Source organism: Antrostomus carolinensis, unplaced genomic scaffold, assembly GCF_000700745.2.
Source record: "Antrostomus carolinensis isolate BGI_N321 unplaced genomic scaffold, ASM70074v2 scaffold4029, whole genome shotgun sequence".
In the NCBI taxonomy this organism is placed as follows: domain Eukaryota; kingdom Metazoa; phylum Chordata; class Aves; order Caprimulgiformes; family Caprimulgidae; genus Antrostomus; species Antrostomus carolinensis.
In genome coordinates, this window is record NW_010339128.1 from 4286 (window position 1) to 25652 (window position 21367).

At 39.9% G+C, this 21367-nt stretch overlaps 1 protein-coding gene across 1 annotated transcript; it reads left to right on the top strand.

Moving 5' to 3' along the window:
- Positions 1-5755: 5755 nt before the first annotated feature.
- Positions 5756-21103, top strand: MACC1 (MET transcriptional regulator MACC1). The gene is made up of 5 exons (XM_010175721.1): positions 5756-5764; positions 8471-8585; positions 10864-12902; positions 15230-15418; positions 20888-21103. The coding sequence occupies exons 1-5, from the start codon at positions 5756-5758 to the stop codon at positions 21101-21103; spliced, it is 2568 nt and encodes an 855-aa protein (XP_010174023.1).
- The last annotated feature ends 264 nt before the right edge of the window (positions 21104-21367 follow it).

The window sequence follows — 21367 nt, forward strand, 5'->3', positions numbered from 1 at the left end:
TCTTCAGAACTTTGAAAAAGTAGGTATCAAAGTTGGCAACTATTTAACAACAGATCTCTTTAGGTGGAACATTAAAAGCCATTTCTGTCTCTGTTCAGAATGAGATATAGCTGAATTTTAACTTTACTATCACAAACTACAGTACTATAGTTCAGCGCTGTAATCAAAGATTGGTAAACTCATGTCCAACCACCTGTTACCAAACTCTGATCCGTATAAAGCTGTTCCAGACCACAAGTACCAAGGGACTGGTAAAATATGATCTATTACTGTAACTATTGTTTATCTAGAAACATGTTAATCTGCTGAGAACAGGCAGTTTTAGATTTGATGATGATGTGTAGTGCCTCCTGAAACCATCTCTCTCTTTTGTATTGCTTTCTCTTTACAATTCTTTTTCTTCTCTCTAGTTCATAGAATTTAAATAATTCGCTATACTCAGTACTTGGTCAGATCAGGATCACCGTATTTAACATTCTGGTGAATATACCTTGCTCCTTTTTCAGAAATAAACTTGTAAAGTAAGTCTAACAACCCAACCTATATAATTAACTAGTAATTTTTCCCCATGACAGCTAAAAGTGACCCTAAGGAGTGAGGCACATCTCCATCACCTGCTTGTGTTGCTTGTCCCGTCTTTGCATCTTCTGGATACAAAGGTCATTAATCACAGTGAATAATGGTATGGCTGAGTAGCACTATTTGTGTAAGGTGCATGTAAGAATCTGTGGGAAGACATTGCCACAGGAGAGCTCTGCTTTTAATACAACTTGCTTTTGAAGAAGGGTGAACAAGGTTAAGGTTGAATGAAAGGCAAATTGCTAGTGTCTTGCTCTGGGATGTTGGCACTTTAAAAACACAAAGGAATGTGTTCTTTGTCATTTTTGAGGGCAAAGGCACTGTGGAAGTGTTTGGTTTTGGGGTTTTTAAATTTTCTTCCTTACCACTATTTCAAGCACAGCAGAACATGTTTTCTTTGGTAGAGAGACTGGGGTGGAAAAAAATGTGCACTTGAATTTTAAAAGACCTGGAAGAGAACTCTGGAGGCATCACATGCAGGAAAAATGCCATTTGCAGCAAGTCTGTCTCCTGACTTCTGTGAAACTGAACATTCTACCTGTAACTTTCTTTTTCCTCCAATGCATTTTTCTTCTTCTGTAACAATGCTGCAATATGCCTGCCTGCAGCACTTTGGGTCCTGAATCCCCTGCTCTTATGGATCAAGCGATGTACTCCAGGCTTGAATAGCAGAGTGCACCAGGCAAACTGTTTCTTGCCCTCATACAGAAAACATGCCACTTCTCTCAGCAGTCACTCCAGTTCAGTCACAAAATCACAGAACGGTAAGTGTTGGAAGGGACCTCTGGTGAACACCTAGTCCAACCCACCTGCCAAAGCAGGTACGACTAGAACAGGATGCACAGGACTGTGACTGCATCCCAGCAGGTTTTGAATAGCTCCAGAGATGGAGACTCCACAACCTCTCTGGGCAGTTTGTTCCAGTGCTCCGTCACCCTCACAGGAAAGAAGTTTTTCCTCATGTTCAAATGGAACTTCCTGTGTTTCAGCTTGTGCCCATTGCCCCTTGTCCTATCATTTGCCACCACTGAGTCTGGCCCCATACTCTTGGCACCCACCCTTTAGGTATCTATAAACATTAATAAGGTCCTCTCTCAGTCTTCTCTTCTCCTGGCTAAACAGACCCAGATCTCTCAGCCTATCCTCATAAGAAAGGTGCTCCAGCCCCTTTATCATCTTTGTAGCCTTCTGCTGGACTCTCTCCAGAAGTTCCCTATCTCTCTTGAACTGGGGGGCCTGCAACTGGACGCAATACTCCAGATGTGACCTCACCAGGGCAGAGCAGAAGAGGAGGACCACCTTCCTTGACCTGCTGGTCACACTCTTCTTAATGCACCCCAGGATACCATTGGCCTTCTTGGACACAAGGGCACATTGTTGTCTCATGGTCAACTGGTCATCCACCAGTACTCCAGGTCCTTCTCTGCAGGGCTGCCTTCTAGCTCCCCAGCTTTTCCAGATCTCTGTGAATGGCAGCACAGCCTTTTCTAGTGTAACAGCCATTCCTCCCAGTTTAGTGTCATCAGCAAACTTGCTGAGGGTACATTCAATCCCTTCATCCAAGTCACTGATGAATTCACTGAATAGGACTGGACCAAGTACTGACCCTTGGGGAACACCACTAGTCACAGGCTTCCAATTAGAATCTGCACCACTGATTAAAACCCTCTGAGCTCTGCCATCAAGCCAGTTCTTCAGCCACCTCACTGTCTCCTCATCTAACCCAGTCTTTCTAAGCTTACTTATGAGGATGGTATGGGGGACAGTGTCAAAAGCCTTTCTGAAGTCACAGTAGACAACATCTACTGCTCTCCCCTCATCTACCCAGCCAGTCATGCCATCATAGAAGGCTATCAGATTGGTCAAGCATGATTTCCCCTTAGTGAATCCATGTTGATCATTCCCAATAACCTTCTTTTCCTCTACATGCTTAGAGATGGCCTCCAGAATGAACTGCTCCTTCACCTTCTCAGGGATGGAGGTGAGGCTGACTGGCCTGTAGTTTCCTGCATTCTCCTTCTTGCCTTTCTGAAGACTGGAGTGCCATTGGCTTTCCTCCAGTCCTCAGGCACCTCTCCCATCCTCCATGATCTTTCAAAGATGATGGAGAATGGTTCTGCAATAACATCTGCCTCAGCACTCGAGAGTGCATCCCACCAGGGCCCATAGATCTGTGGGTGTCGAGTTTGGCTTAATGGTCCCTAACCCGATCCTCCTTGACCAAGGGAAAGTCTTCCTCTCTCCTGACTTCCTCTCTTACCTCCAGGGCCTGGGATTCCTGAAGGCTGGCAGTAAAGACTGAAGTAAAGGCAGCGTTCAGTAACTCTGTCACCAGGGCACCCACCTCATTCAGCAGTGGCCCCATATTTTCCCTCGTCTTCCTTTTGCTGCTGAGGTACTTGAAGAAGTCCTTCTTATTGTCCTTGACTTCCTTTGCTAGATTTAATTCCTATCAGGCCTTGGCCTTCCTTGTTTCATCCCTGCACACTCTGACAATGTCCCTATATTCCTTTGCTAGATTTAATTCCTATCAGGCCTTGGCCTTCCTTGTTTCATCCCTGCACACTCTGACAATGTCCCTATATTCCTCCCAACTGGCCAGTCCCTTTTTCCACTTTTTGTAGACTTCCTTCTTCTGGCTGAGTTTTTCCAGAAGTTCTTTGCTCATCCATGCAGGCCTCCTGCCTCCTTTGCTAGATTTCTTACCCTTAGGCCTTAGGGATTCAGTGATCTTGAGACTGGAGGAAATGTTACTTGAATATTAACCAGCCCCTCTACTCTCCAGAGCCCTAGCCCATGAGACTACTCCAAGTAGGTCTTTGAAGATGCCAAAGTTAGCCCTCCTGAAGTCCACGGTTGTAATCCTACTTATTGCCTTGTTTCCTCTGTGCGGGATCCTGAACTCCACCATCTCGTGGTCACTGCAGCCAAGGCTGCCCCAACCTTCACAACCCCAACCAGACCTTCATTGTTAGTTAGTACCAGGTCCAGCAGGACTCCTCTCCTGGCAGGTTCCTCCACCAGCTGTGTTAAAAAGTTACCATCAGTGATCTAGAGGAATCTCCTGGACTGTGCTTGCCTAGCTGTGTTGCTTTTCCAGCAAATGTCAGGGTAGTTGAAGTGTCCCATGAGAACTAGGGCTTGTGAATATGAAGGTACTTTCAGCTGCCAGTAGAATGCCTCATCTGCTTTCTCATCCTGATCAGGTAGCCTGTAGTAAACCCCCACAACAGTGTCACCCATATCAGCTTGCCCCTTGATTCTTACCCACAAGCTCTTGACTTGTTCTTCATCCTCGCCTAGGCAGGGCTCAATACATTCCAGTTGCTCTCTCACATAAAGACCAACTCCACCACCCCACCTCGATGGCCTGTCTTTCCTAGAGCACATCTCCATCCATGACTGCATTCCAGTCATGTGAGCTACCCCACCATGTCTCTCTAATCGCAATGAGATCACAGCCCTGAGACTGCACACAGATCTCTAGTTCTTCCTGTTTATTTCTCATGCTGCATGTGTTGGTGTACAGGCACTTCAGTGATGTAGTTGAGCATGGAGGTTTCAGGCTTATTCCCCAGTCGGATGTGGTGGTGTGACTTGCCATTTTGGACCCCACCCCCTGAGCCCTTCAGTTTAAAGCCCACCTCACCAGGCTGGCCAGCCTGCTACCAAAGATACCTGCACCTCTTCCAGACAGGTGAGCTCCATCATTCCCTAACAGCTTGTAATCAAAGGAGGAGTTCATGTGTGATGTACATCTGCTTCTGTCTGGCCCCTTTCCTAACCTTCCATTACCATAAAAGCCAAAACCCTCATGATGACACCATCTGCGTAGCCAGGAGTTCATGTGTAATGTACATCTGCTTCTGTCTGGCCCCTTTCCTCCAACTGGCAAAATGGAAGAGAAGATGACTTGGGCACCAATATTTTCCTCTTGTGCCCCCAGGGCTTTACAGTCTTGCTTTATTCTACCCAGGTTACAGCTTGTGGTGTCGTTCATTCCCACATGGAAGAGTAACACGGGATAGTGGTCTGTTCTCTCGACAAGTTGGGGCACCCTCTCAGCAATGCCATGGCCCTTAGCTCCTGGGAGGCAGCGTACCCTCGTGATTCTGGCTGGCTGGCAGATGGGCGCCTCAGTGCCCTTTAACAGAGTCACCCCTACCAGCTGTCACCATTTCTTTGTACGCTGTCCCCTGCGTGCTGCGGTTACTCCCTCGTGGGAGTCTGTGGCCCTTAAGGCTTCATACCTGTTTGTGGTTGTGACGCTGGAGGGTGGAGACAAGCGGGTTTCCGCTTTGGCGGGTCACCGGGGTCCGGGGGCCTCATTCTCAGCCGTCCCCGCTTCAGGAACATGGTTCTGAAACCACCAGTCTGTCTCTGCCTCGTCTCCTCTAATGCTGCGCAGCCTTTTAACTGTTTCTTGCAGCTCAGGCACCTGGCGTAGCCAGGTACCTTGCGCAGGTACTCACCTTTACACCAGGACCCGGGTCTGGGCACTCGCTGCAGCTCGCTGCCTGCCCTGCTGCCTCCTTCTTCACCAGTTCGGATGTGCCAGACATCTTGGGGGCTTTCTCCGCAGGAACGCTGGCTTTGGCTCCGAGGCGAGCGCCCACCTTAGCAATGTCAGGAACAATGATCACTCACTGGTTACCTCCATAGCTGATCTCTGCACTTCTTCATTTCCTCCTCACTTCACACTGTGAACTGACATAATCAGTCAAATTCTTTGCACTGTTAAGCACTCATCAGTTTACATCTTTCTTAGTAACTACAGCAAACAAAAGATTAGCTTCTATTTCTTGCCATAAATAATTCCTTCTTTCTGCAGCAAAAGGGTTTCATACCATTCCTCTTGGCCACTGCTCAGCATAGCTTTGTATACCACAAACATTGATCTCTGTTCTCTTGTGGATAGTGGTTCTTTCAGATTTGTACAGGTAAATTCTTAATTAATAGGATTGCCCATCAAAAGTTTCAGTTGAGATGCTATTTTGTCACAGAATGTACCGGTGGAAAAGGGGGAGCATTGAGTTTTCTTATTTTCCTAGTCTTGCACAAAGGCATTGGGGATTTAAGCGTTCCCAGTACTAAGGCTGGAACACGGGAGAAATGGGACCCAGCCCTGGAGTTGAATCTTGTAACTCTGTTCAGAAGGCACATTGCCCAGTACCCGATGGCGTGTGTACAGCCTGTCCCCAGCATTTCCCACATCCCTTGACATGCTGACCGAACGTGGTCATCTTTTGCCCAGGAATGTGTATATCTCCCCACTTCCCTCTCCCTCTCCTTGTCTGGCCTGAAGACACGCCTCAGTCAGAAGGGCTCCCTCATATGCTCCCACACCAAGGAATGCTTTTGAGAGGGGAGAGCTTATTTTTCAAACTGGTTTTCCTGTCTTTGTGCCAGGCTAGTGGTGAAGGTTTTAAGGAGCTCCCAGAGGGAAATTTTAGGAAATGACTTATTTTATTTGCAGAAATTCTTAGGGTTTATAAAACTTCCATATGCAATCTTGTTATCATGTCAATCTCTGTCAATATACTCCCACTATGTAAAGAGATTGTTTTTCCTTCTCTTTCTCTCTCCCTCTGTTTTTCCTTCTCTTTCTCTCTCCCTCTCTCTTCTCTATGGGTCTTCTATTTTAGCCCCTGTGCATCTACTTGCACTCTCATACTCTTTCTTCATCCTTACTTACTACCTCCCATTTCATACAGCTATTGAAATAATTGTGAATGTTTCAACTATTTAAAGAATTGTTCTTAGAGTCATATGTCAATTGATCAATGAGTCATCAATCAGAGATTAGTGCTGGCAACAAATACACTGGTGTTGTAAAAAGTACAGTTCTTTTTGTATATTGATTGGGATTTTAGAGTATGTATACCTTACACTGGTGTGATTAACCTCCCCAATCCCTGAACTAGAAGCCCAAGATAAAAATCTTGCCTTTTTAGACAAGGTGTGCAGTTTTTCAACACTTTGAGATGCAGCAGCAAAGCAAAATTCATTTCCTTTGAAGGAATCTGTACGCATTATCAAAGATACTGTCTCTTATCAGAGGCAGAGGGAACAGTGATATTTTTATACAGGTGTGGGATGTGGTCTTGGAATTACAGTGTTGGGCTTAAGGAGGCATTTTAGTTTCCAGTTTGGTTCTGGTGGGGTATTAATACAAGAAGCCACAAAGTATTAGTCTTGGAGATTAGCTTTCACTGCTTTCTGAAATTGAGACTTCTAAGGCCTGAGGGATTTCTGGTAACAGAGGAACCTGGAAGTCCATACAGCCCTGTGATAGCAGAGTGGCTGGGTGACAGGGGGACTTAGCCTGACCTCGGCCTTGCATCCTGCCTGAGAGCAAATCAGCACCTGAACAGGTTGCCATTAGCTGAAGGTAGCTCTTGTGGGAAGAACAAAAAGTACGGATTTACATCTGCAGTGGAAAAAAAAGATATCTTAAACCATAATATTGTGCAATGGAAAAAGACATCTGGCTTCCAGTTTCTGTTCAATAATGCCTTGATATAAGGTATGCTTCCTTTTTCCTGTGACTCACTGGAACTGGAACTGAAAATTCCTTTTTATTTCAGCCACAGTAAAACCAGGTCCAATGCTTTTTTTTTTTTTAAAAAAACCAACATGATAAAATGAGGTTTGCTTAGGCTGCAATTGTCACTACAGAAGTAACAGGCCGCAATATTTCAGACTTCTGGACAAAGCTGACTATTGTATCCTATGGATGGATCCAAACCCCTTTAGTCTTTTTCACTTTTTCTGTCTCTTCCCTCCCAACTCTCTTGTGGTTTTAGTTTGTTTGTTTGTTTTTTGTTTTCCCTCCCTTTTCTTTTTAACCATATGCCTTAATGTATCTATTACCTATCAGCATTTATGCCACACTATGCATAAGACCACTGAGAGGATTCTGGGAAAGTCACTGAATGATCTCTTGGTTTATAGCACTAATTTAATGAGCTCTCCTGCACAAAAAAAGGCTAGAAAATTGTATTTCCTCCAGTTTCTGTTTCAGGGACACAGTAACTTTGGCCCAATGCTTCTTTGAAGATCTGCAGCTCCTTTTTCTGGGCAGCTGAAAATAGTATTAAGCAGTGGTACTTTGAGAGGTTCATTCTCCTGTTGCCTGCCTCAGAGCGATGCCCCTCCTGCCCTGCCCTTGCCATAGGTTTGCTGTTAACTCTCTTTCAACCACAACATCTGTTTTAGAGCTCTTGTGTGGCCCAGTTCACGTGCAAACTGCGTCAAAACAAAACAGAAATTCTTGTAGCCAGAAGAAGGAAGAGAAGAGACCTAAACATCCTCTCTTGGGCTGTTGCTGTGCTGGCATGGCCCCTGAAGAAGGGTAATTTAAGTCATTCTTGTACAGACTAAAAGGAAAATATGATCTGATGTTCACTTGGGAAAAAGCGTAGGAAGAATAATAAAGCAGAGAGGATTGGAACTATTTTATATTAACTGGCAAAGGAAGGAACAGATCTAGCTCTTCTCCTTAAATGATTCTAGTAAAACTTATCTGAATTAGAATATTTATTTTTTTTTTTTTAAAGTTTTTATTCAAGACCTTCCAAACAGAAGTTATTATACAATTGGCTCAGTTCCAATTGCAAGACTTTTAATTATGTAAGTTATTGGACTTTACTATGGACTGGAGTACCATATTGTATTGCAGCTGCAGCATCTGGTGGTTTTGCTGCAAATTAGATAGTAAGACTCCCTCAGTATTGTGTTGCTCTTGGGCAGACTGCCTAAATTTACTCACAAATCTTCACTTTTTTTTTCATTTGTGTCACATCACAGGAGCAAGCAATTATTCTTCAACAGTTTCCCCTTTTTCAAATTGCGTACTTGATGATATTTTATATGTTTAACTGTTTCCTAGGAGGAGAACACTTCCAGTAGTGGAACAGATTCCCTAATCAGTGGAGAGATTCCACGGAGCAGGTCAGAGGGGACTTTGATTGATGTGGATGACCGGATAACTTCAGCCAGCTACAGTATGTCTCTTCTGCTATTTTCTGTCCTAAGGCTCTCCACCCAAAGTCTGTATTTCTGCAAAACTCTCAACAGTGTCAAGAGCTATAGCTATTCTGTAGAGTCCTGTACACCATATTTTTAGACGTTTGTTGTTTTTGTTTTTTTCTTAATTGTTTGTGTTTTGTACTACTCAAGCCATCACAGATGTCCCTGGAGTCAGAACACAAGGGGCTGTCACAAGGTCCCCTAGGAGAAACTTGCAGGCATGCAAGAGTAAATCCTCTGCCCCCTGCCACAGCAAACACGGGTCAGGCAGGTTGGGAGGAAGTGCTGGAATCATTAACCTTACATGAATAAATGTAATTTAGGGCATGTTTACTGGTGGTTGAGACAGGGAAGAGAAGAGGAAGTTCTTAGCCAAAATACATTATTTTAGGGTTTTGAGAACCAGGAAGACAAGGAAATTCTGGAGTTAGTCCAGTTTGAAAACTGGACTCTTAGCAAAGTTGATTTAATCTCATTGCTATTTTAACCTAAAAGTTAAGAAAACATTCCCCTCTACAAGGCAGGCATTCTCTTAGCTTTTTGTCCAGTACCAGGGGTGAGTAACGGGGAATCTGGCACTTATTGTGTGAGTTGGGGAGCAGGAATTATTTCCTCGCTAACCTCTTGCACCCCAGTAATCTGTGCTGTTACCTCATCATAAGAAAGCATCCAGCTGAATGAGTCAGGCCCTGCCACAGTTTTCTGCTCGGACTTTTTATGTAGAAACATACCCTTTAGGATGAAGAAACAAACAAACAAAAACCTTAATGTTTCTTTTGAAATTAATTAATTTATTTTTTAATAGATAATAATGATCTGACTGTAATAGCATCAAAATGCAAGGAAAGCTTTTGGCCTGTGGGCACAAACAAAAGGACTTTTCAGTTGGTGCTTAAGCAGCCCAGCTCTGTCTGGTGGCCCTTGGCCAAGACTGGGTGCCCAAGGAGGAGTTGGCTGCCCCTGGGTTCACTCCTCTTGGCAACTCAGCTGGAAGGCTCTCGTCAGGACAATGCCAGAACCTTGCAGACGGGCAACTGGGAAACAGGTAGATTCCACTTTGGTTTTTCTAAATTATGAGTTTTCTGTAACTTTGGAAAAATGGTTTTAGCTTTTTGTCACAATTCATGACAAGTGGAACAAAAAGAGAAGTACTAACATTTCAATTTTTTTTTGTTCTTTTTGTGGCTGAATGTGCTGTCATTCTTACCACTGAGCAATAATTAGTATCCTTGGAGAGGAAAGGTACTAGGGGAAGTGTAATAATGAGGGATATAGATATACTGAAAAAATAGAAATGCTGAATTTTCCCTCTAAAATTAAAATTCTTTACAAGGATGTACAAAGAAGGGAAGGCATAACCTCTGTATATAGAAAAATAATGGCAAACTCAAGTAATAGAAACCCTTTGCACAAAAACTTGCACATACTCTATTCATTACAAGAAGTGTGAGTCAACCTATAAACCAGCTTCTGTGAAATGTTATTAATATAAAATATAAGGACATCTTATCTTCAGAACAAATAGATATTACTGTTAATAATGAGTATTTTTGTTACAAGGAATATTTAAATATGACTTACACTCTCCTATTTGTCTATTTAAATTGAATCTCTGAAAAATTAGTAGCCACAAAAACATTTCTCTTCAAATTGTACAAGACCTCATAAATTGTACCAATGAATTTTTTTAATGGAAAGCTAGTATAACAAATTCCACACACACTGAGATAAATTATAAGAGTGTTGTTATCAATTAAATACATGTTCACTAGCATGAAAAAGAATATTGAATAATGCATTTCTCTGTACTGTCTATAGTATTTGAAAAATGAAACAGCAGTTGTTTAATCCTTGCAGAGAGATAGGCACAAAGAAAAGAAATCCATGGCATTTTGTAAGAGGCCAAAGATTACTGGAATGTAAAGGTTTAAACCTTATGGAATGTTAGCATATTCAGTGTCAATTAACAGTCATAGGAGTTGATAATATCAGCATCTCACAGAAGACGCTTTACATCCTACAGCACTAATTTGTTAGCACTCTTTCTATTAACAAAGATTCTTAATGCTACTTAGAAATCAATATTGATACTCTTTAAAAAACCACAAAAAATCAATACATAAATTACCTGTATGTATTTTAGGAGGATAAATTTAGTTACCTGTTAGCTTACAAGACTATCAGTTGGAAATGAACAGAATGTCTCAAGTCTCTGTGCTTTAAGAAATGCTTCTGTTTTTTTCTTTTAAACAGATGTCAATGAGAGTAAATTGAATTTTCATACTGACTGGTCTGATGTATTCAAACATACCCATGCTGTTTCCAAGACTAATCCTTTCTGGAATGAACTGTCAGCCTCCAACCCTTTTGTACATGACATAGCTGTTTCAAATAGAGATGAAAATAATAAATACCTTTCAATCTTAAAAGAAAAACCCTATTTGTTCTCTAAAGTTTCAAGCAACAGGGATTCTTTGGCTTCCTCAGGTGATGAGCTAGATATTGATTGTCTTCTAAGAAAGACTTCAGCAAGAAGATCTGGACGATCCAAGAGTGTGTCTGACTTCCTGGATATTGTTGATAACTGGAGAATTAATCCTCACAAGACGACACCTCAAAAAACTATACCTTCTGATGTGACATGGCTTCAAAATGACCGCGAAGCCTACAAGATGGCTTGGTTGAGTCACCGACAACTCACTCGGTCTTGCCTAGATTTAGAAGCCATGAGTCATAGTCCTGGATGGGCACAAACACAAGCTACAGATATTTACGTAGTCTGTAAACTGAACCATGAAGGGGGTTCAGTGCAGCTACCTGACTCGGATATCAACATTCATGTCCCCATGGGTCATGTATTACCTGGGGAATTCCAAGAAGTTGGTTTAAAGGCTATTCTTAACCCTCCATCATCGTTTAACAATGAGTTGTCTAGCACCATAAGTCCTCTTATAGAACTTACGCTCAGCAATCTCAAGACAAGGGAAGCCATTTTCCTAGAGGTGAAAGTCGCAGCTAAAGTGAAGAATGATCCACTCAGCCAAGTTACGAGTGATATTGTGTGTTTGTTCAGTCTCAATAAAGAAGGGCCTTTTAAGAAGCTAGAGAAATGCTATACTTATCAAGATACCATACAAGTGAAGCTAACGGACTTAAGTCATGTTATGTATGCGGTGATTGCTGTACAAGTGAACAAAATCCAGCCTCCAGCAACTAGTGTCTGGGATTATGTTCATAGAACAGTCTCAGTTGGAATTTATGGTCCCAAATATATTCATCCATCTTTTACAACAGTTTTTATGGTCTTCGGTCATAACTACATTCCCAAAAAACTCACAATTTCTGATATAAAAAAAGGAGGGAAAAGTATGCCTCCTGTTGTGTTTCAGCTGTGGGGAAAACATACATTTCTGCTTGAAAAGCCACAAGATCTAAACATTTCTTTGGTATCCTGTGATCCAGATTTTGAAGTGAAGATGGAAGACCAAAGTAAAAATATTAAAGAGGAGGAGCTGAAGAGTGGTGAAATGGTCCGCCAAGAATTCTTTTTTTCCTTGCTTGGATGTAGAGAGATGCATTTCTTTGTTTTCCTTGTTCAGATTAAAGTCTTAAAAAGTAGCCAAGTAACGCAGTTCCATGTTACGACTCCTGATCCAGCTCCAAAATTAAGCGGAATTATCAGTAGACCAAAGCGCTTACAAAACCGCAAAGAAATAAAGTCTGCACCTTTGTTTTTAATACCAACAGTTAAATATCCAAAGTTTCAAGATAAAACTTTGAGCGTTAATACTTATGGAGTAGCTTTGAAAACAGTGTTACGTCAAAATAAGATTGACTATTTGCTAGAATATTTTAAAGGGGACACAATAGCACTTCTTGGTGAAGATAAAGTAAAATGCATTGGACAAACAAAAATCAAAGAGTGGTACGTAGGAGTTCTCAGAAGAAAGATTGGTCTCATACATTGCAAAAACATAAAAGTGATTTCCAAAGAACAAGCTATAGACACTGCTGATAGTGAGCTAACAACCAAGAATCTTGTTGAACAAATTGCATTGCCATTCAAAAAACTGACTTACATCTACTCAGTAGTTCTATCTACAGTATCAGAGAGTGTTTATGACTGGAGAGCTTTGGCTGAGGTGCTAGGCTATTCACACATGTCTTTGGATGACTTTAATGAGGCACATGCTGATAAAGAATCAGAGAGAGTTGCACATGTTGTGAAGAGGATGAAAGAAGACTGCCATGCTAACAAAAAAAAGAGATTATTTCTTTATGAGCTCATTGTTGTAAGTATTGCATGAACTAACTTTGTTACTGGGAATGCATTGCCAAGAAACTACCCAATATTAAAGTGTGAACAAGATAACACAGTCATACATTCTCTCGTGTGAATCTTTACAAACCTGAACATATTACTGAAAGTTGTAGGCACATATAGATGGAAAATAATCCAAACTCTAATGAAGAATAATTCTTTAACTAATTAATCCTAAACAGTGTTCTATGAATGTTCCAGGAGCCTTGCTCATTTAGTAGGTTGACCGAGTTGACTTTTTTGTTTTTAAACAGCCACGTTTGAAATGGTTTTGTCTTTTGTCATGGAAGTCATAATGGTAAATTGCTTCCCTGAGCAATTCACATTACCATTTTGAACTATTTAGTAACCTTATAGTGTGGAAACAGCATTATTTATATATCTTGTGTGCCCTAAGGTGTGTGTCTAAGTTTGCTTCATATTTTTAAAGCAAGGAAATCCAGACTCACATGTTGGAAGACAAGATTTTTCTATCCATACGTGACCATTCATAGTCAATGTTGTAGTGACCTAAGGACAATATCACAAGTATTTCAGTACATATTTTAATGGGCCTCTTTTATAAGCCACTGGATAACTTCTATGAGATTTAATACTGTTACATGTGCATCAAAAGTGGTTTTATTCTAAGTGTTTCCAGGTAACAGGTGTTGCATTGTTAACCATCTTAATTTGCGTACAGATCTATGCAAAAATTAAATTGGAATTAATGATTACTCAATATTGTCCTTGGCTCCGACTAAAAAGTCTACCAGCCTATTTAGGGACAGAGGAGAATTAGATTTCTCATAAAAAGTATAATAAAAATGTGTTTATAAATTCACATTTTAGCCTTTCATTTAAAGCCTTTTGACTAACCTGAATTGAAAACCTTAACAGGGTTTACTTCTCATATTTAGTCTGTCCCCTTTGAAGTGCTGGCAGCCATTTCAGCACAATTCAGAAAATTTTGGTAGCAGTGACCATTTACTCTTAAGACTGCACTAAACTATGTGGAACAAAACTGAACAAGTATGAAGTACAGTTTAGTCTGCTGTGTCTGTAAAAAAAGGGGAGGGGGGAGTTAAGGGTGAATACGATCCAAACTTTTAATTGAATACAGTGAAACAGAGTTCATTACAGAACAGGCAAAAGGTAGGGCATAATTAGATTAAAAAGATGCCCCATTTGGTTGAGATGTGTATGATTTTGAGCTACGAAGTGCCAATCAGGTCCCTGTCTTTGTAATGCTAGACTTAAAATTATATATCATCTGTGTCACTTTTGGGTAGAATTTACTGGTTATTTCTTTTAATGAATCTCCTATTTTTACATTTAATAGGGTTCTTGATTATAAAAGCAAAGGCAAATTGGACAACTTTGTCTCCATTTGGCCAAATGTATAGAGAGATTTGGTACTGTTCACTATAGTCTGCCTCTCGCTACTGTGCCTACCAAACATTCTACTTTTTGCAATGAAGATTTTTATGGAAAAATGTTTTATAATTAAATCACAGAAATGTCTGATTTCTGCAAAAATGCTTGATATTTTATTTAAAAAGTATCTAAAACCCAAGGAAAACTTGTGGATTTTTTTTTAATTGATCTTTCACTGAAAAAGTCAACCTTTTCACTGGAACATTTCACTGTTAATTTGAGGAGAAGATAAAACACCACCTCTTTTTCTCACTAGCTCTTATCCAAACATATAAAGAAAAGAAAATGCAACTTATCTGCATTTCAAGGTTTCACTCCTAGAACTTTTAATTAGTTTGTTATTAAAGGCTCATTTGCCATGGAGGAGGGAAGAGTTCTGTGCTTGCAATTCTGCTTAATGCTCAGCAAATTATCGGTTCTGTGGGACAAGTAAATCAAAAGATGTTAGCCAGTGTAATAAATGATTTTCCAGAAAAGCAGTAGACGAAGGACCACACCTTAGTATAATAGTGCTCTAACTTAATTTTTAAGTTTCATGTCATACTTTTAAGAAGCTAAATTTGATGTCCCAAATATTTTTCTTGGAGGAGTATATTTTTCCTGTAGGATCTGTAAGCTTGGCAGGATCCATGTATCACTGGAATGCTGAAGCAGCTGAATGCCAGCTTAATTTTTTCTTAAGCTTGTGGGTAGTTTTCCTATGAAACTGTTGGCAACACGTTTTTGTAGGAAAAAAAGTTACATATTTGTAAGAACACAAAATAGAAAAAAAAAAAAGCCTTCCTGTCTGCTCAGTAATTCAGAATAGTGCTATAAAACCAAATTATGAAGCTGTCTTTGTAATTACTGGTGAAAGAACACTAATGAAAATGATTGTTGCAGGCACTTTTGAAAATAGATTGCCAGGGATTAGTGGCACGTCTTACCCAGGACACCATCATTTTGACCTCAGCTGTCAAGCTTGGCAAATACTGGCGGGAACTTGCGGAGAAGCTAGCCCGACTCACAAAGCAGCAAATTGAGGCTTATGAAGTACCTCATCAAGGGAAAAATGGCATGGTAGCTCTGGAGGTAAGGCTCTGGTGTAACTGTGTGTGCACACTTGCTCCTCTGCACAAACACACCCAGGGACCTTTCTTCTTCCTTGCTTTGTGTGCTTCTTTGTTCTGTAGTTCGGCCCCTTATTTCATTTGTAAGCCCTTCAATGCAAGGAATTCTCATCAACTTTTGTTTATAATTATCTAGATATTTCTTTGAGGCTAGTTGTTTAGTGGTAAATTAATTTGCTGTGGAGGTTCTGGTCTCCATCTTGAGCTTCAGCTCTTTACTCCTACCCCAAGGACCACTTTTAGTCCCTTCTTATTGTCCCATCCACTTGTTAATCTTACTCCTCTGCCCACCTCTTTCCTAACTGCTGTAATTTCAGACACAGTGAGGAAGACCATTCAGTTGTTGCATGACCCACTTCAAATCACCCTCACTACCAATTTTGCTCTTTCCACTGAAAGGAAGTTTACCTCCACGACTAACACTTTTCTGTGCCTGTGTGAGATTTGTCATCATTGAGCTTGAGTAGCATGACAAGAGTTTAGAAGCTCCTACACCAATTCCACCTCTGTCCTCTTATATGAACATTACAAGCCCATGTTTTAATTTCATAGTTTGTCAGGTAGGTAATGCTATTTATCCTTCTTTGTAAAACACTCTGCTCATGCAGAATATGAGTTCTAAATAAAAGTCATGTTTTCCTCTCAGATGTATTTTAGCATGTACACATTTAAGGAGCAACTTGGGTACCTAATTATATCTCTAGTGCTATTTGAGGTGCCCAGGGCTACTGATGACATCCATGCAATGTCAGATATATCATAAAACTTAGAGTGGGTCCTAGTCTGTGGCTCTGAGCTGAGGGCCAGCCTGTGCTCCTGGCACACCTTTGCCTGGGCAACCAGGTTGCTTCCTGCATTGCTCTACTCTTACTTTAACACTGAAGCATGCCATAGATCTTCTGTTTCCCACAGAGTTATGTGCCAATGACTTCCAGGTCCCAGACTGGGTTTTACCCTAAGCATCATCTTTTATAAATGTTGCTGAATGACGCTTAAGCTGATCTTTTTGTTTTGAGCACTTACATTCAGGCTTGACTACCCCTCTGCCTGTACTAGCATCCCCTGATTATTGCAGGTAATGGTCATGATCCAGTCTGAACTACTTCACTCTCACCTCTCAGTATCAAATGAATCACTTTTTCCCATTCATAGGTTCACAACTACTCAAGATAATTTTTGCTTCCTTTGTCCTTCTGTGTAGTTGATTCTTCCTGTTCCCTGCCAAACATATCCTCCTTTCCATAGTCTGAATCCAGTGAGTCTTTTGTCTGAGTTTTATCTGCCTCGTGATAGCTATCAAGAGATTTCTGCTCTAATTGTGAACCACCACCTCTTATTCTCCTTATTCCTCCCCAATCAACATTTAACCAAAATTCCACACATTTACTTATGAAGTTCTGCACTTTTCTGCAAAATCATCTCTGTCATTGCTGTTTGCAAACACTGCCTTCTCCTCTGATCTTACTTTTCTCTTTGAGCTATTTTGTGTGGAGGTTTTTTTGGTTGGTTTTTTTTAGTTCTTCTGGGTACATTACTTCTGCCTGGATGCACCTTCCTCCTTAAATTTTTTTCTCATAAAACTCACAGCTCTACCAATCCCTAGTCTGCCACTCTCTTTCAATAACTAAAAAGAAAATCACCCTGCTATTGGCTCTGTTTTTGCACTAGTTTATTCTAAAATACTAAAATGAAACAGAAAGAGAATGCTTGTAATTTTTCTTTTTTTTTTTTTTACTACTATGTATTGCTTCATGTAACTTCCTAGACTTCTGTTTTACTTACTTATTTTTCTGTGTTTGTCTGACAAAACCCCAGCTTTCTACAGAATGAATTATAGACGTGAACAATATGCAACTCTACAGGTCTTCATGGTATTTGGAAATGTTTTCTCCTTGTACAGCCAAACTAATATAATCTCAAAACTCTGTTTACAGCACCATACATATTTATTTTTATATATAAAAATGTATATAAATATAAAAATTATAAATTTACTTATTTTAAATGGGTATGTATTTCCATGAAGCCCATCTTCTGCCTCATATAGCCTATTATTTTATTTTCAAGAGTTTTTTACATAATTTTTATGATAAACCACCTACAAGGTTCTTTTCCTTTCAATGACAATGTCTGCTACCAGAAGGTAGCACAGTCAAATTCATAAAATGCCAATATAAAGTATATTCTATTTTTTAAGAGAACATTCAATAAATAATCAAAGATCAGAATTTTTCTTTATGATGTTTCTCAAGACTTAGGATGGGCCCATGTGGAATTTTTTGGTTTTGTGTGAGCTTTATAACAGTGCTTGTCTACACGAGTGAGAATTCAGAGCACATCAGGTTTCTAGCAATGGTATCTCACATGAATACTGAGCATACTCGCTGTCCTGTGAACCTAACCTTAAATTTCAGTACTTTCTACTGAATTTCAGTGCTTTCTTCTGACCTCTGAACTTCTCAGTGCTCTGGTGAGTTAGAACCTCTAAATAGAGAAAGCAATACTCTGTTGATAAAGCTTTGTGTATGTTGTTCAGCAAGGATGAAAAATGAATGTAGCAAATGCAGTGTAAATTCATACGGGTGTGGAAATGCCCCCAGCATTGTTACAAGCTTAGCATTAGTCTAATTTCAGAATGATTGGTGAGCCTCACATTTACTTAGCCTGTGTAACAGAACCCCGATTTAAAGCAGCTTATCCTAACCTGGAATTTTCTAATGGAAAAGCTTTCTTGTTGATAACAGTTGTTGGTGTGAAAATAGAAAGCCAAAAAGATGAGGGAGTAAAAAGTTTTTACTAATTATTGAGGATTATCTGAAAACATTAACCAATTCATTAGCCATCAAGGACTGTTCTACCACCAAGAGCACTGATCGGCTGAAAAATGTTTCTACTTTTAAACTTTTTATTTTTTGTTAGTTGGAGAAATCTTCTCCCAGATGATCACAGAGGTAACTTGAGGTGCATACAATTGGTGCCTAGATTTTGAAGTGCTTTTCACCAGCAAATTCCAAGTCACTTTACAGAGGATGTAGGTATCATTATCACCTACTCAGCAGAGGCAGTGGAAGCAGAGGGAAAACATGCACGCAGCTGAGATGAGACTTGCCCAGCATGGTGTAGTGATTTAATATCTTGCCTGAAAATCCGCTTTGATATAATTCAGGAATGTTAAATACAATTCAGTTCACCCATTGCATTAGAGTACGTGGATGTGGTGAAGGGCCCGCGTTAGAAGCCTGGCTTGCAGTGTTAGTTCAGTGCAGTGAGCGTGTAGATTATTGCTGAGTAAATCATGCATCACTGATGAACAGTTTATCAAGCTTTTGATCCTCCCCCCCCCCTTTTTTTTTTTTTTTTTTTCCGGGGGGAAAAAAAAAAAAAAAAAAAAGAGTAGAGGAAAAGGCATAGCCAGCAGCAGACTACAAGGAAATCCCAGCTTCTTGGCTACCTTGGTAAAGCTAAAAATAGGAATCCATAAACTTTCTGGTCTCAGCATAAATACAACAGTGGTGAGATGGTTTAGTTCATTAAAGGATGTTGTAATATCTAATATTTACAGTAGTATATTAAAAACTTATTTTTCAACATAGCCTATCTAATAAACAGAAAGAATCCGTCACTCTCCTTCCCACCTAACACCAAATTACTTTTCTTTCCTCCTTTTATAACCTTATGGTTATGATTTAAGACAGACCTGCTTAAAGCGAGAAGTAGATGCCATTCATTTTGGGCAAATGAGGATACCCTTCCCTTCTGTAGACCTAAAATGAGAAACCTCACTGAAATCATGGGCACTTTTTGATGGCTTAAACTGAAGGCAGAAGTCAGACTAATCAGACTGTGAAACATGCTGCTGGGTATATGAGTTTGATGCATTTTTCTGTTTGGGGATGGGGGAGAAAGGCAGCAGAAGTTGAGGGAGCTGTTTACAGAAACTATGATAAAATCAATCTTGGAGTAAGTTGAGAGTTCTTAGCCCAAATGTGGAGAAAAGCTCAGAGTGATGAGCAAAGAAATTCTCCTGCTACTCAGTTCCTCAAGAGATCAAGTAAATAAAGCTTAAATGAAGGAAGTAGAGCTTTATGTTGTGTATTATCTGGAAATTAATAGGATTATATTGAGGAAATAATAATTTTCCTCCTGAATTATCCTTCAGAACCATGAAAACTGCTTTTCCATTAAAAGAGAAAAGTTGTTAAAAAAATTTGGACTTCCTGATCTCTCTCTCTCTCTCATACACACACACACACATATATATATATATATATGTAAACTGTGCACACATCAGTCTATATGCTTTTATTTCTATGCATAAGTGTGTTTCTGTTAAAATGGCAAATTCCAGAACCTTTTAGGAAAGTGATGGGTTTCTCTGTGGCTTTGTGTGTCATCCCTACAATTGCCAACTCAACTGCTGTTTGCAAAACTTTTATTGCCCATGAGGGGTGGGAAACTAGAAAGTGGACAGACCAAGTTAAATTTGGAATAGTAGCAGCTGGGAAAACAATTTTTTTTGTTCGTAAATTGAGCAAACTTCCTCTGGACATCAGCACTTTGAAAGATGTAAGTCCAGCTTGGTATCTGAATCATGCCGTCATAGCTTAATTAATGTCACTAGACCAATGACAAATTACATCTGCTAAAGATCTGTTCCATATTTGTTTGCCATAAAACAACATACTGTCGTTTGAAATAAGGAACATTGGTAACATGCTTTTAATTTCCTTTGTTTCTTGCAGGACGTTTTTTAAATTACATGTCCTGATTTAAAAAAAAAAAAATAATTAAGCTTTTGACTCATATTTTTTGAGTATTTGGGGTTTTTTCTTTATTAAAAAAAAAACAAAACCAAAAAACAAAACCCACAGAGAATTTACAGATAGATTGTCTTCCTGCTGGTGTTAGCACAAAATATATTTGCAAAGATAAGAAACATGTTTAAAAGTTCCAGGCTAAGTAGGGGGACAGTGGGATGTTGATTAATGAGACAGAGAGGCACTACCCATCAAAAGCACAGTCAAACTCCAAATAGGGAAGTGGTGTAGGGTGTATGTATTGCAAAAATGACCAAGGGGGAAAATGGCTTCCTTCTACCCTGTTCTTTGAATTATACTTTCAGACAGGGATATTATTTCATCTTGCTGATAATCATCTGGATGAAGAATTTATCTTTCCATTATTTACCTCTCTAAGAATCTGAGAATTTAATAGTAATGAAGTACATAAGCTTACTGCAGTTTTTAGATCAATATGTCTTTTATGATAAAGCATTTCAATGTGGACAGGGATTAAACACTTTTTTTCTTTTTTTCTTTTCTATGACTTTTCTGTTAATGAAAAGATTTACACTTTTTGTTCAATAATTCAATTTCTGCAATTAAACTTCCTTTTTTTTTTTTTTTTTTTTTCTTCCCTCCTTTATTTGCAGATGATGTGGAAACCTGCATATGACTTTCTCTACACATGGGGTGCCCATTATGGAGACAGTTACAGAGATGTCTTACAAGACTTGCAATCAGCCTTGGATAAAATGAAAAACCCTGTAACAAAACACTGGCGAGAGTTAACTGGAACATTGATTCTTGTGAACTGCATGGAGGTGTTACGGGCAAGTGCTTTCTCCAAAATGGAGGAAGAAGAATAAACTACCAAGATATGCTTTTGGGAAAATCTATTGTGAAACTGTACTCCTATTTGTGTTTCACTGATGCTTGCAGAACAGGACAGAATGCAGTTAGTTTTACCTGAGTTGATGTTGGGTCTAGCCCCACGGTTCTTGGCTACAGATCGTTAGAGCTTGCTAAGGGATACTGAGTAAATAAGAATGGTGGATTAAACCAGTGAGGTGAAAAAAAATGACTTGAATTCTATAGTGTAGTTTCTAAAAGGAGTTATTTCTGAATGCACT

What these genes read in the sequence shown, in the direction of transcription:
- MACC1 (XM_010175721.1), top strand. An exon ending in GATAACTTCAGCCAGCTACA is followed by an intron (nt 8,586 to 10,863) that starts GTATGTCTCTTC and finishes TCTTTTAAACAG; the next exon opens with ATGTCAATGAGAGTAAATTG. An exon ending in ATGGCATGGTAGCTCTGGAG is followed by an intron (nt 15,419 to 20,887) that starts GTAAGGCTCTGG and finishes CTTTATTTGCAG; the next exon opens with ATGATGTGGAAACCTGCATA.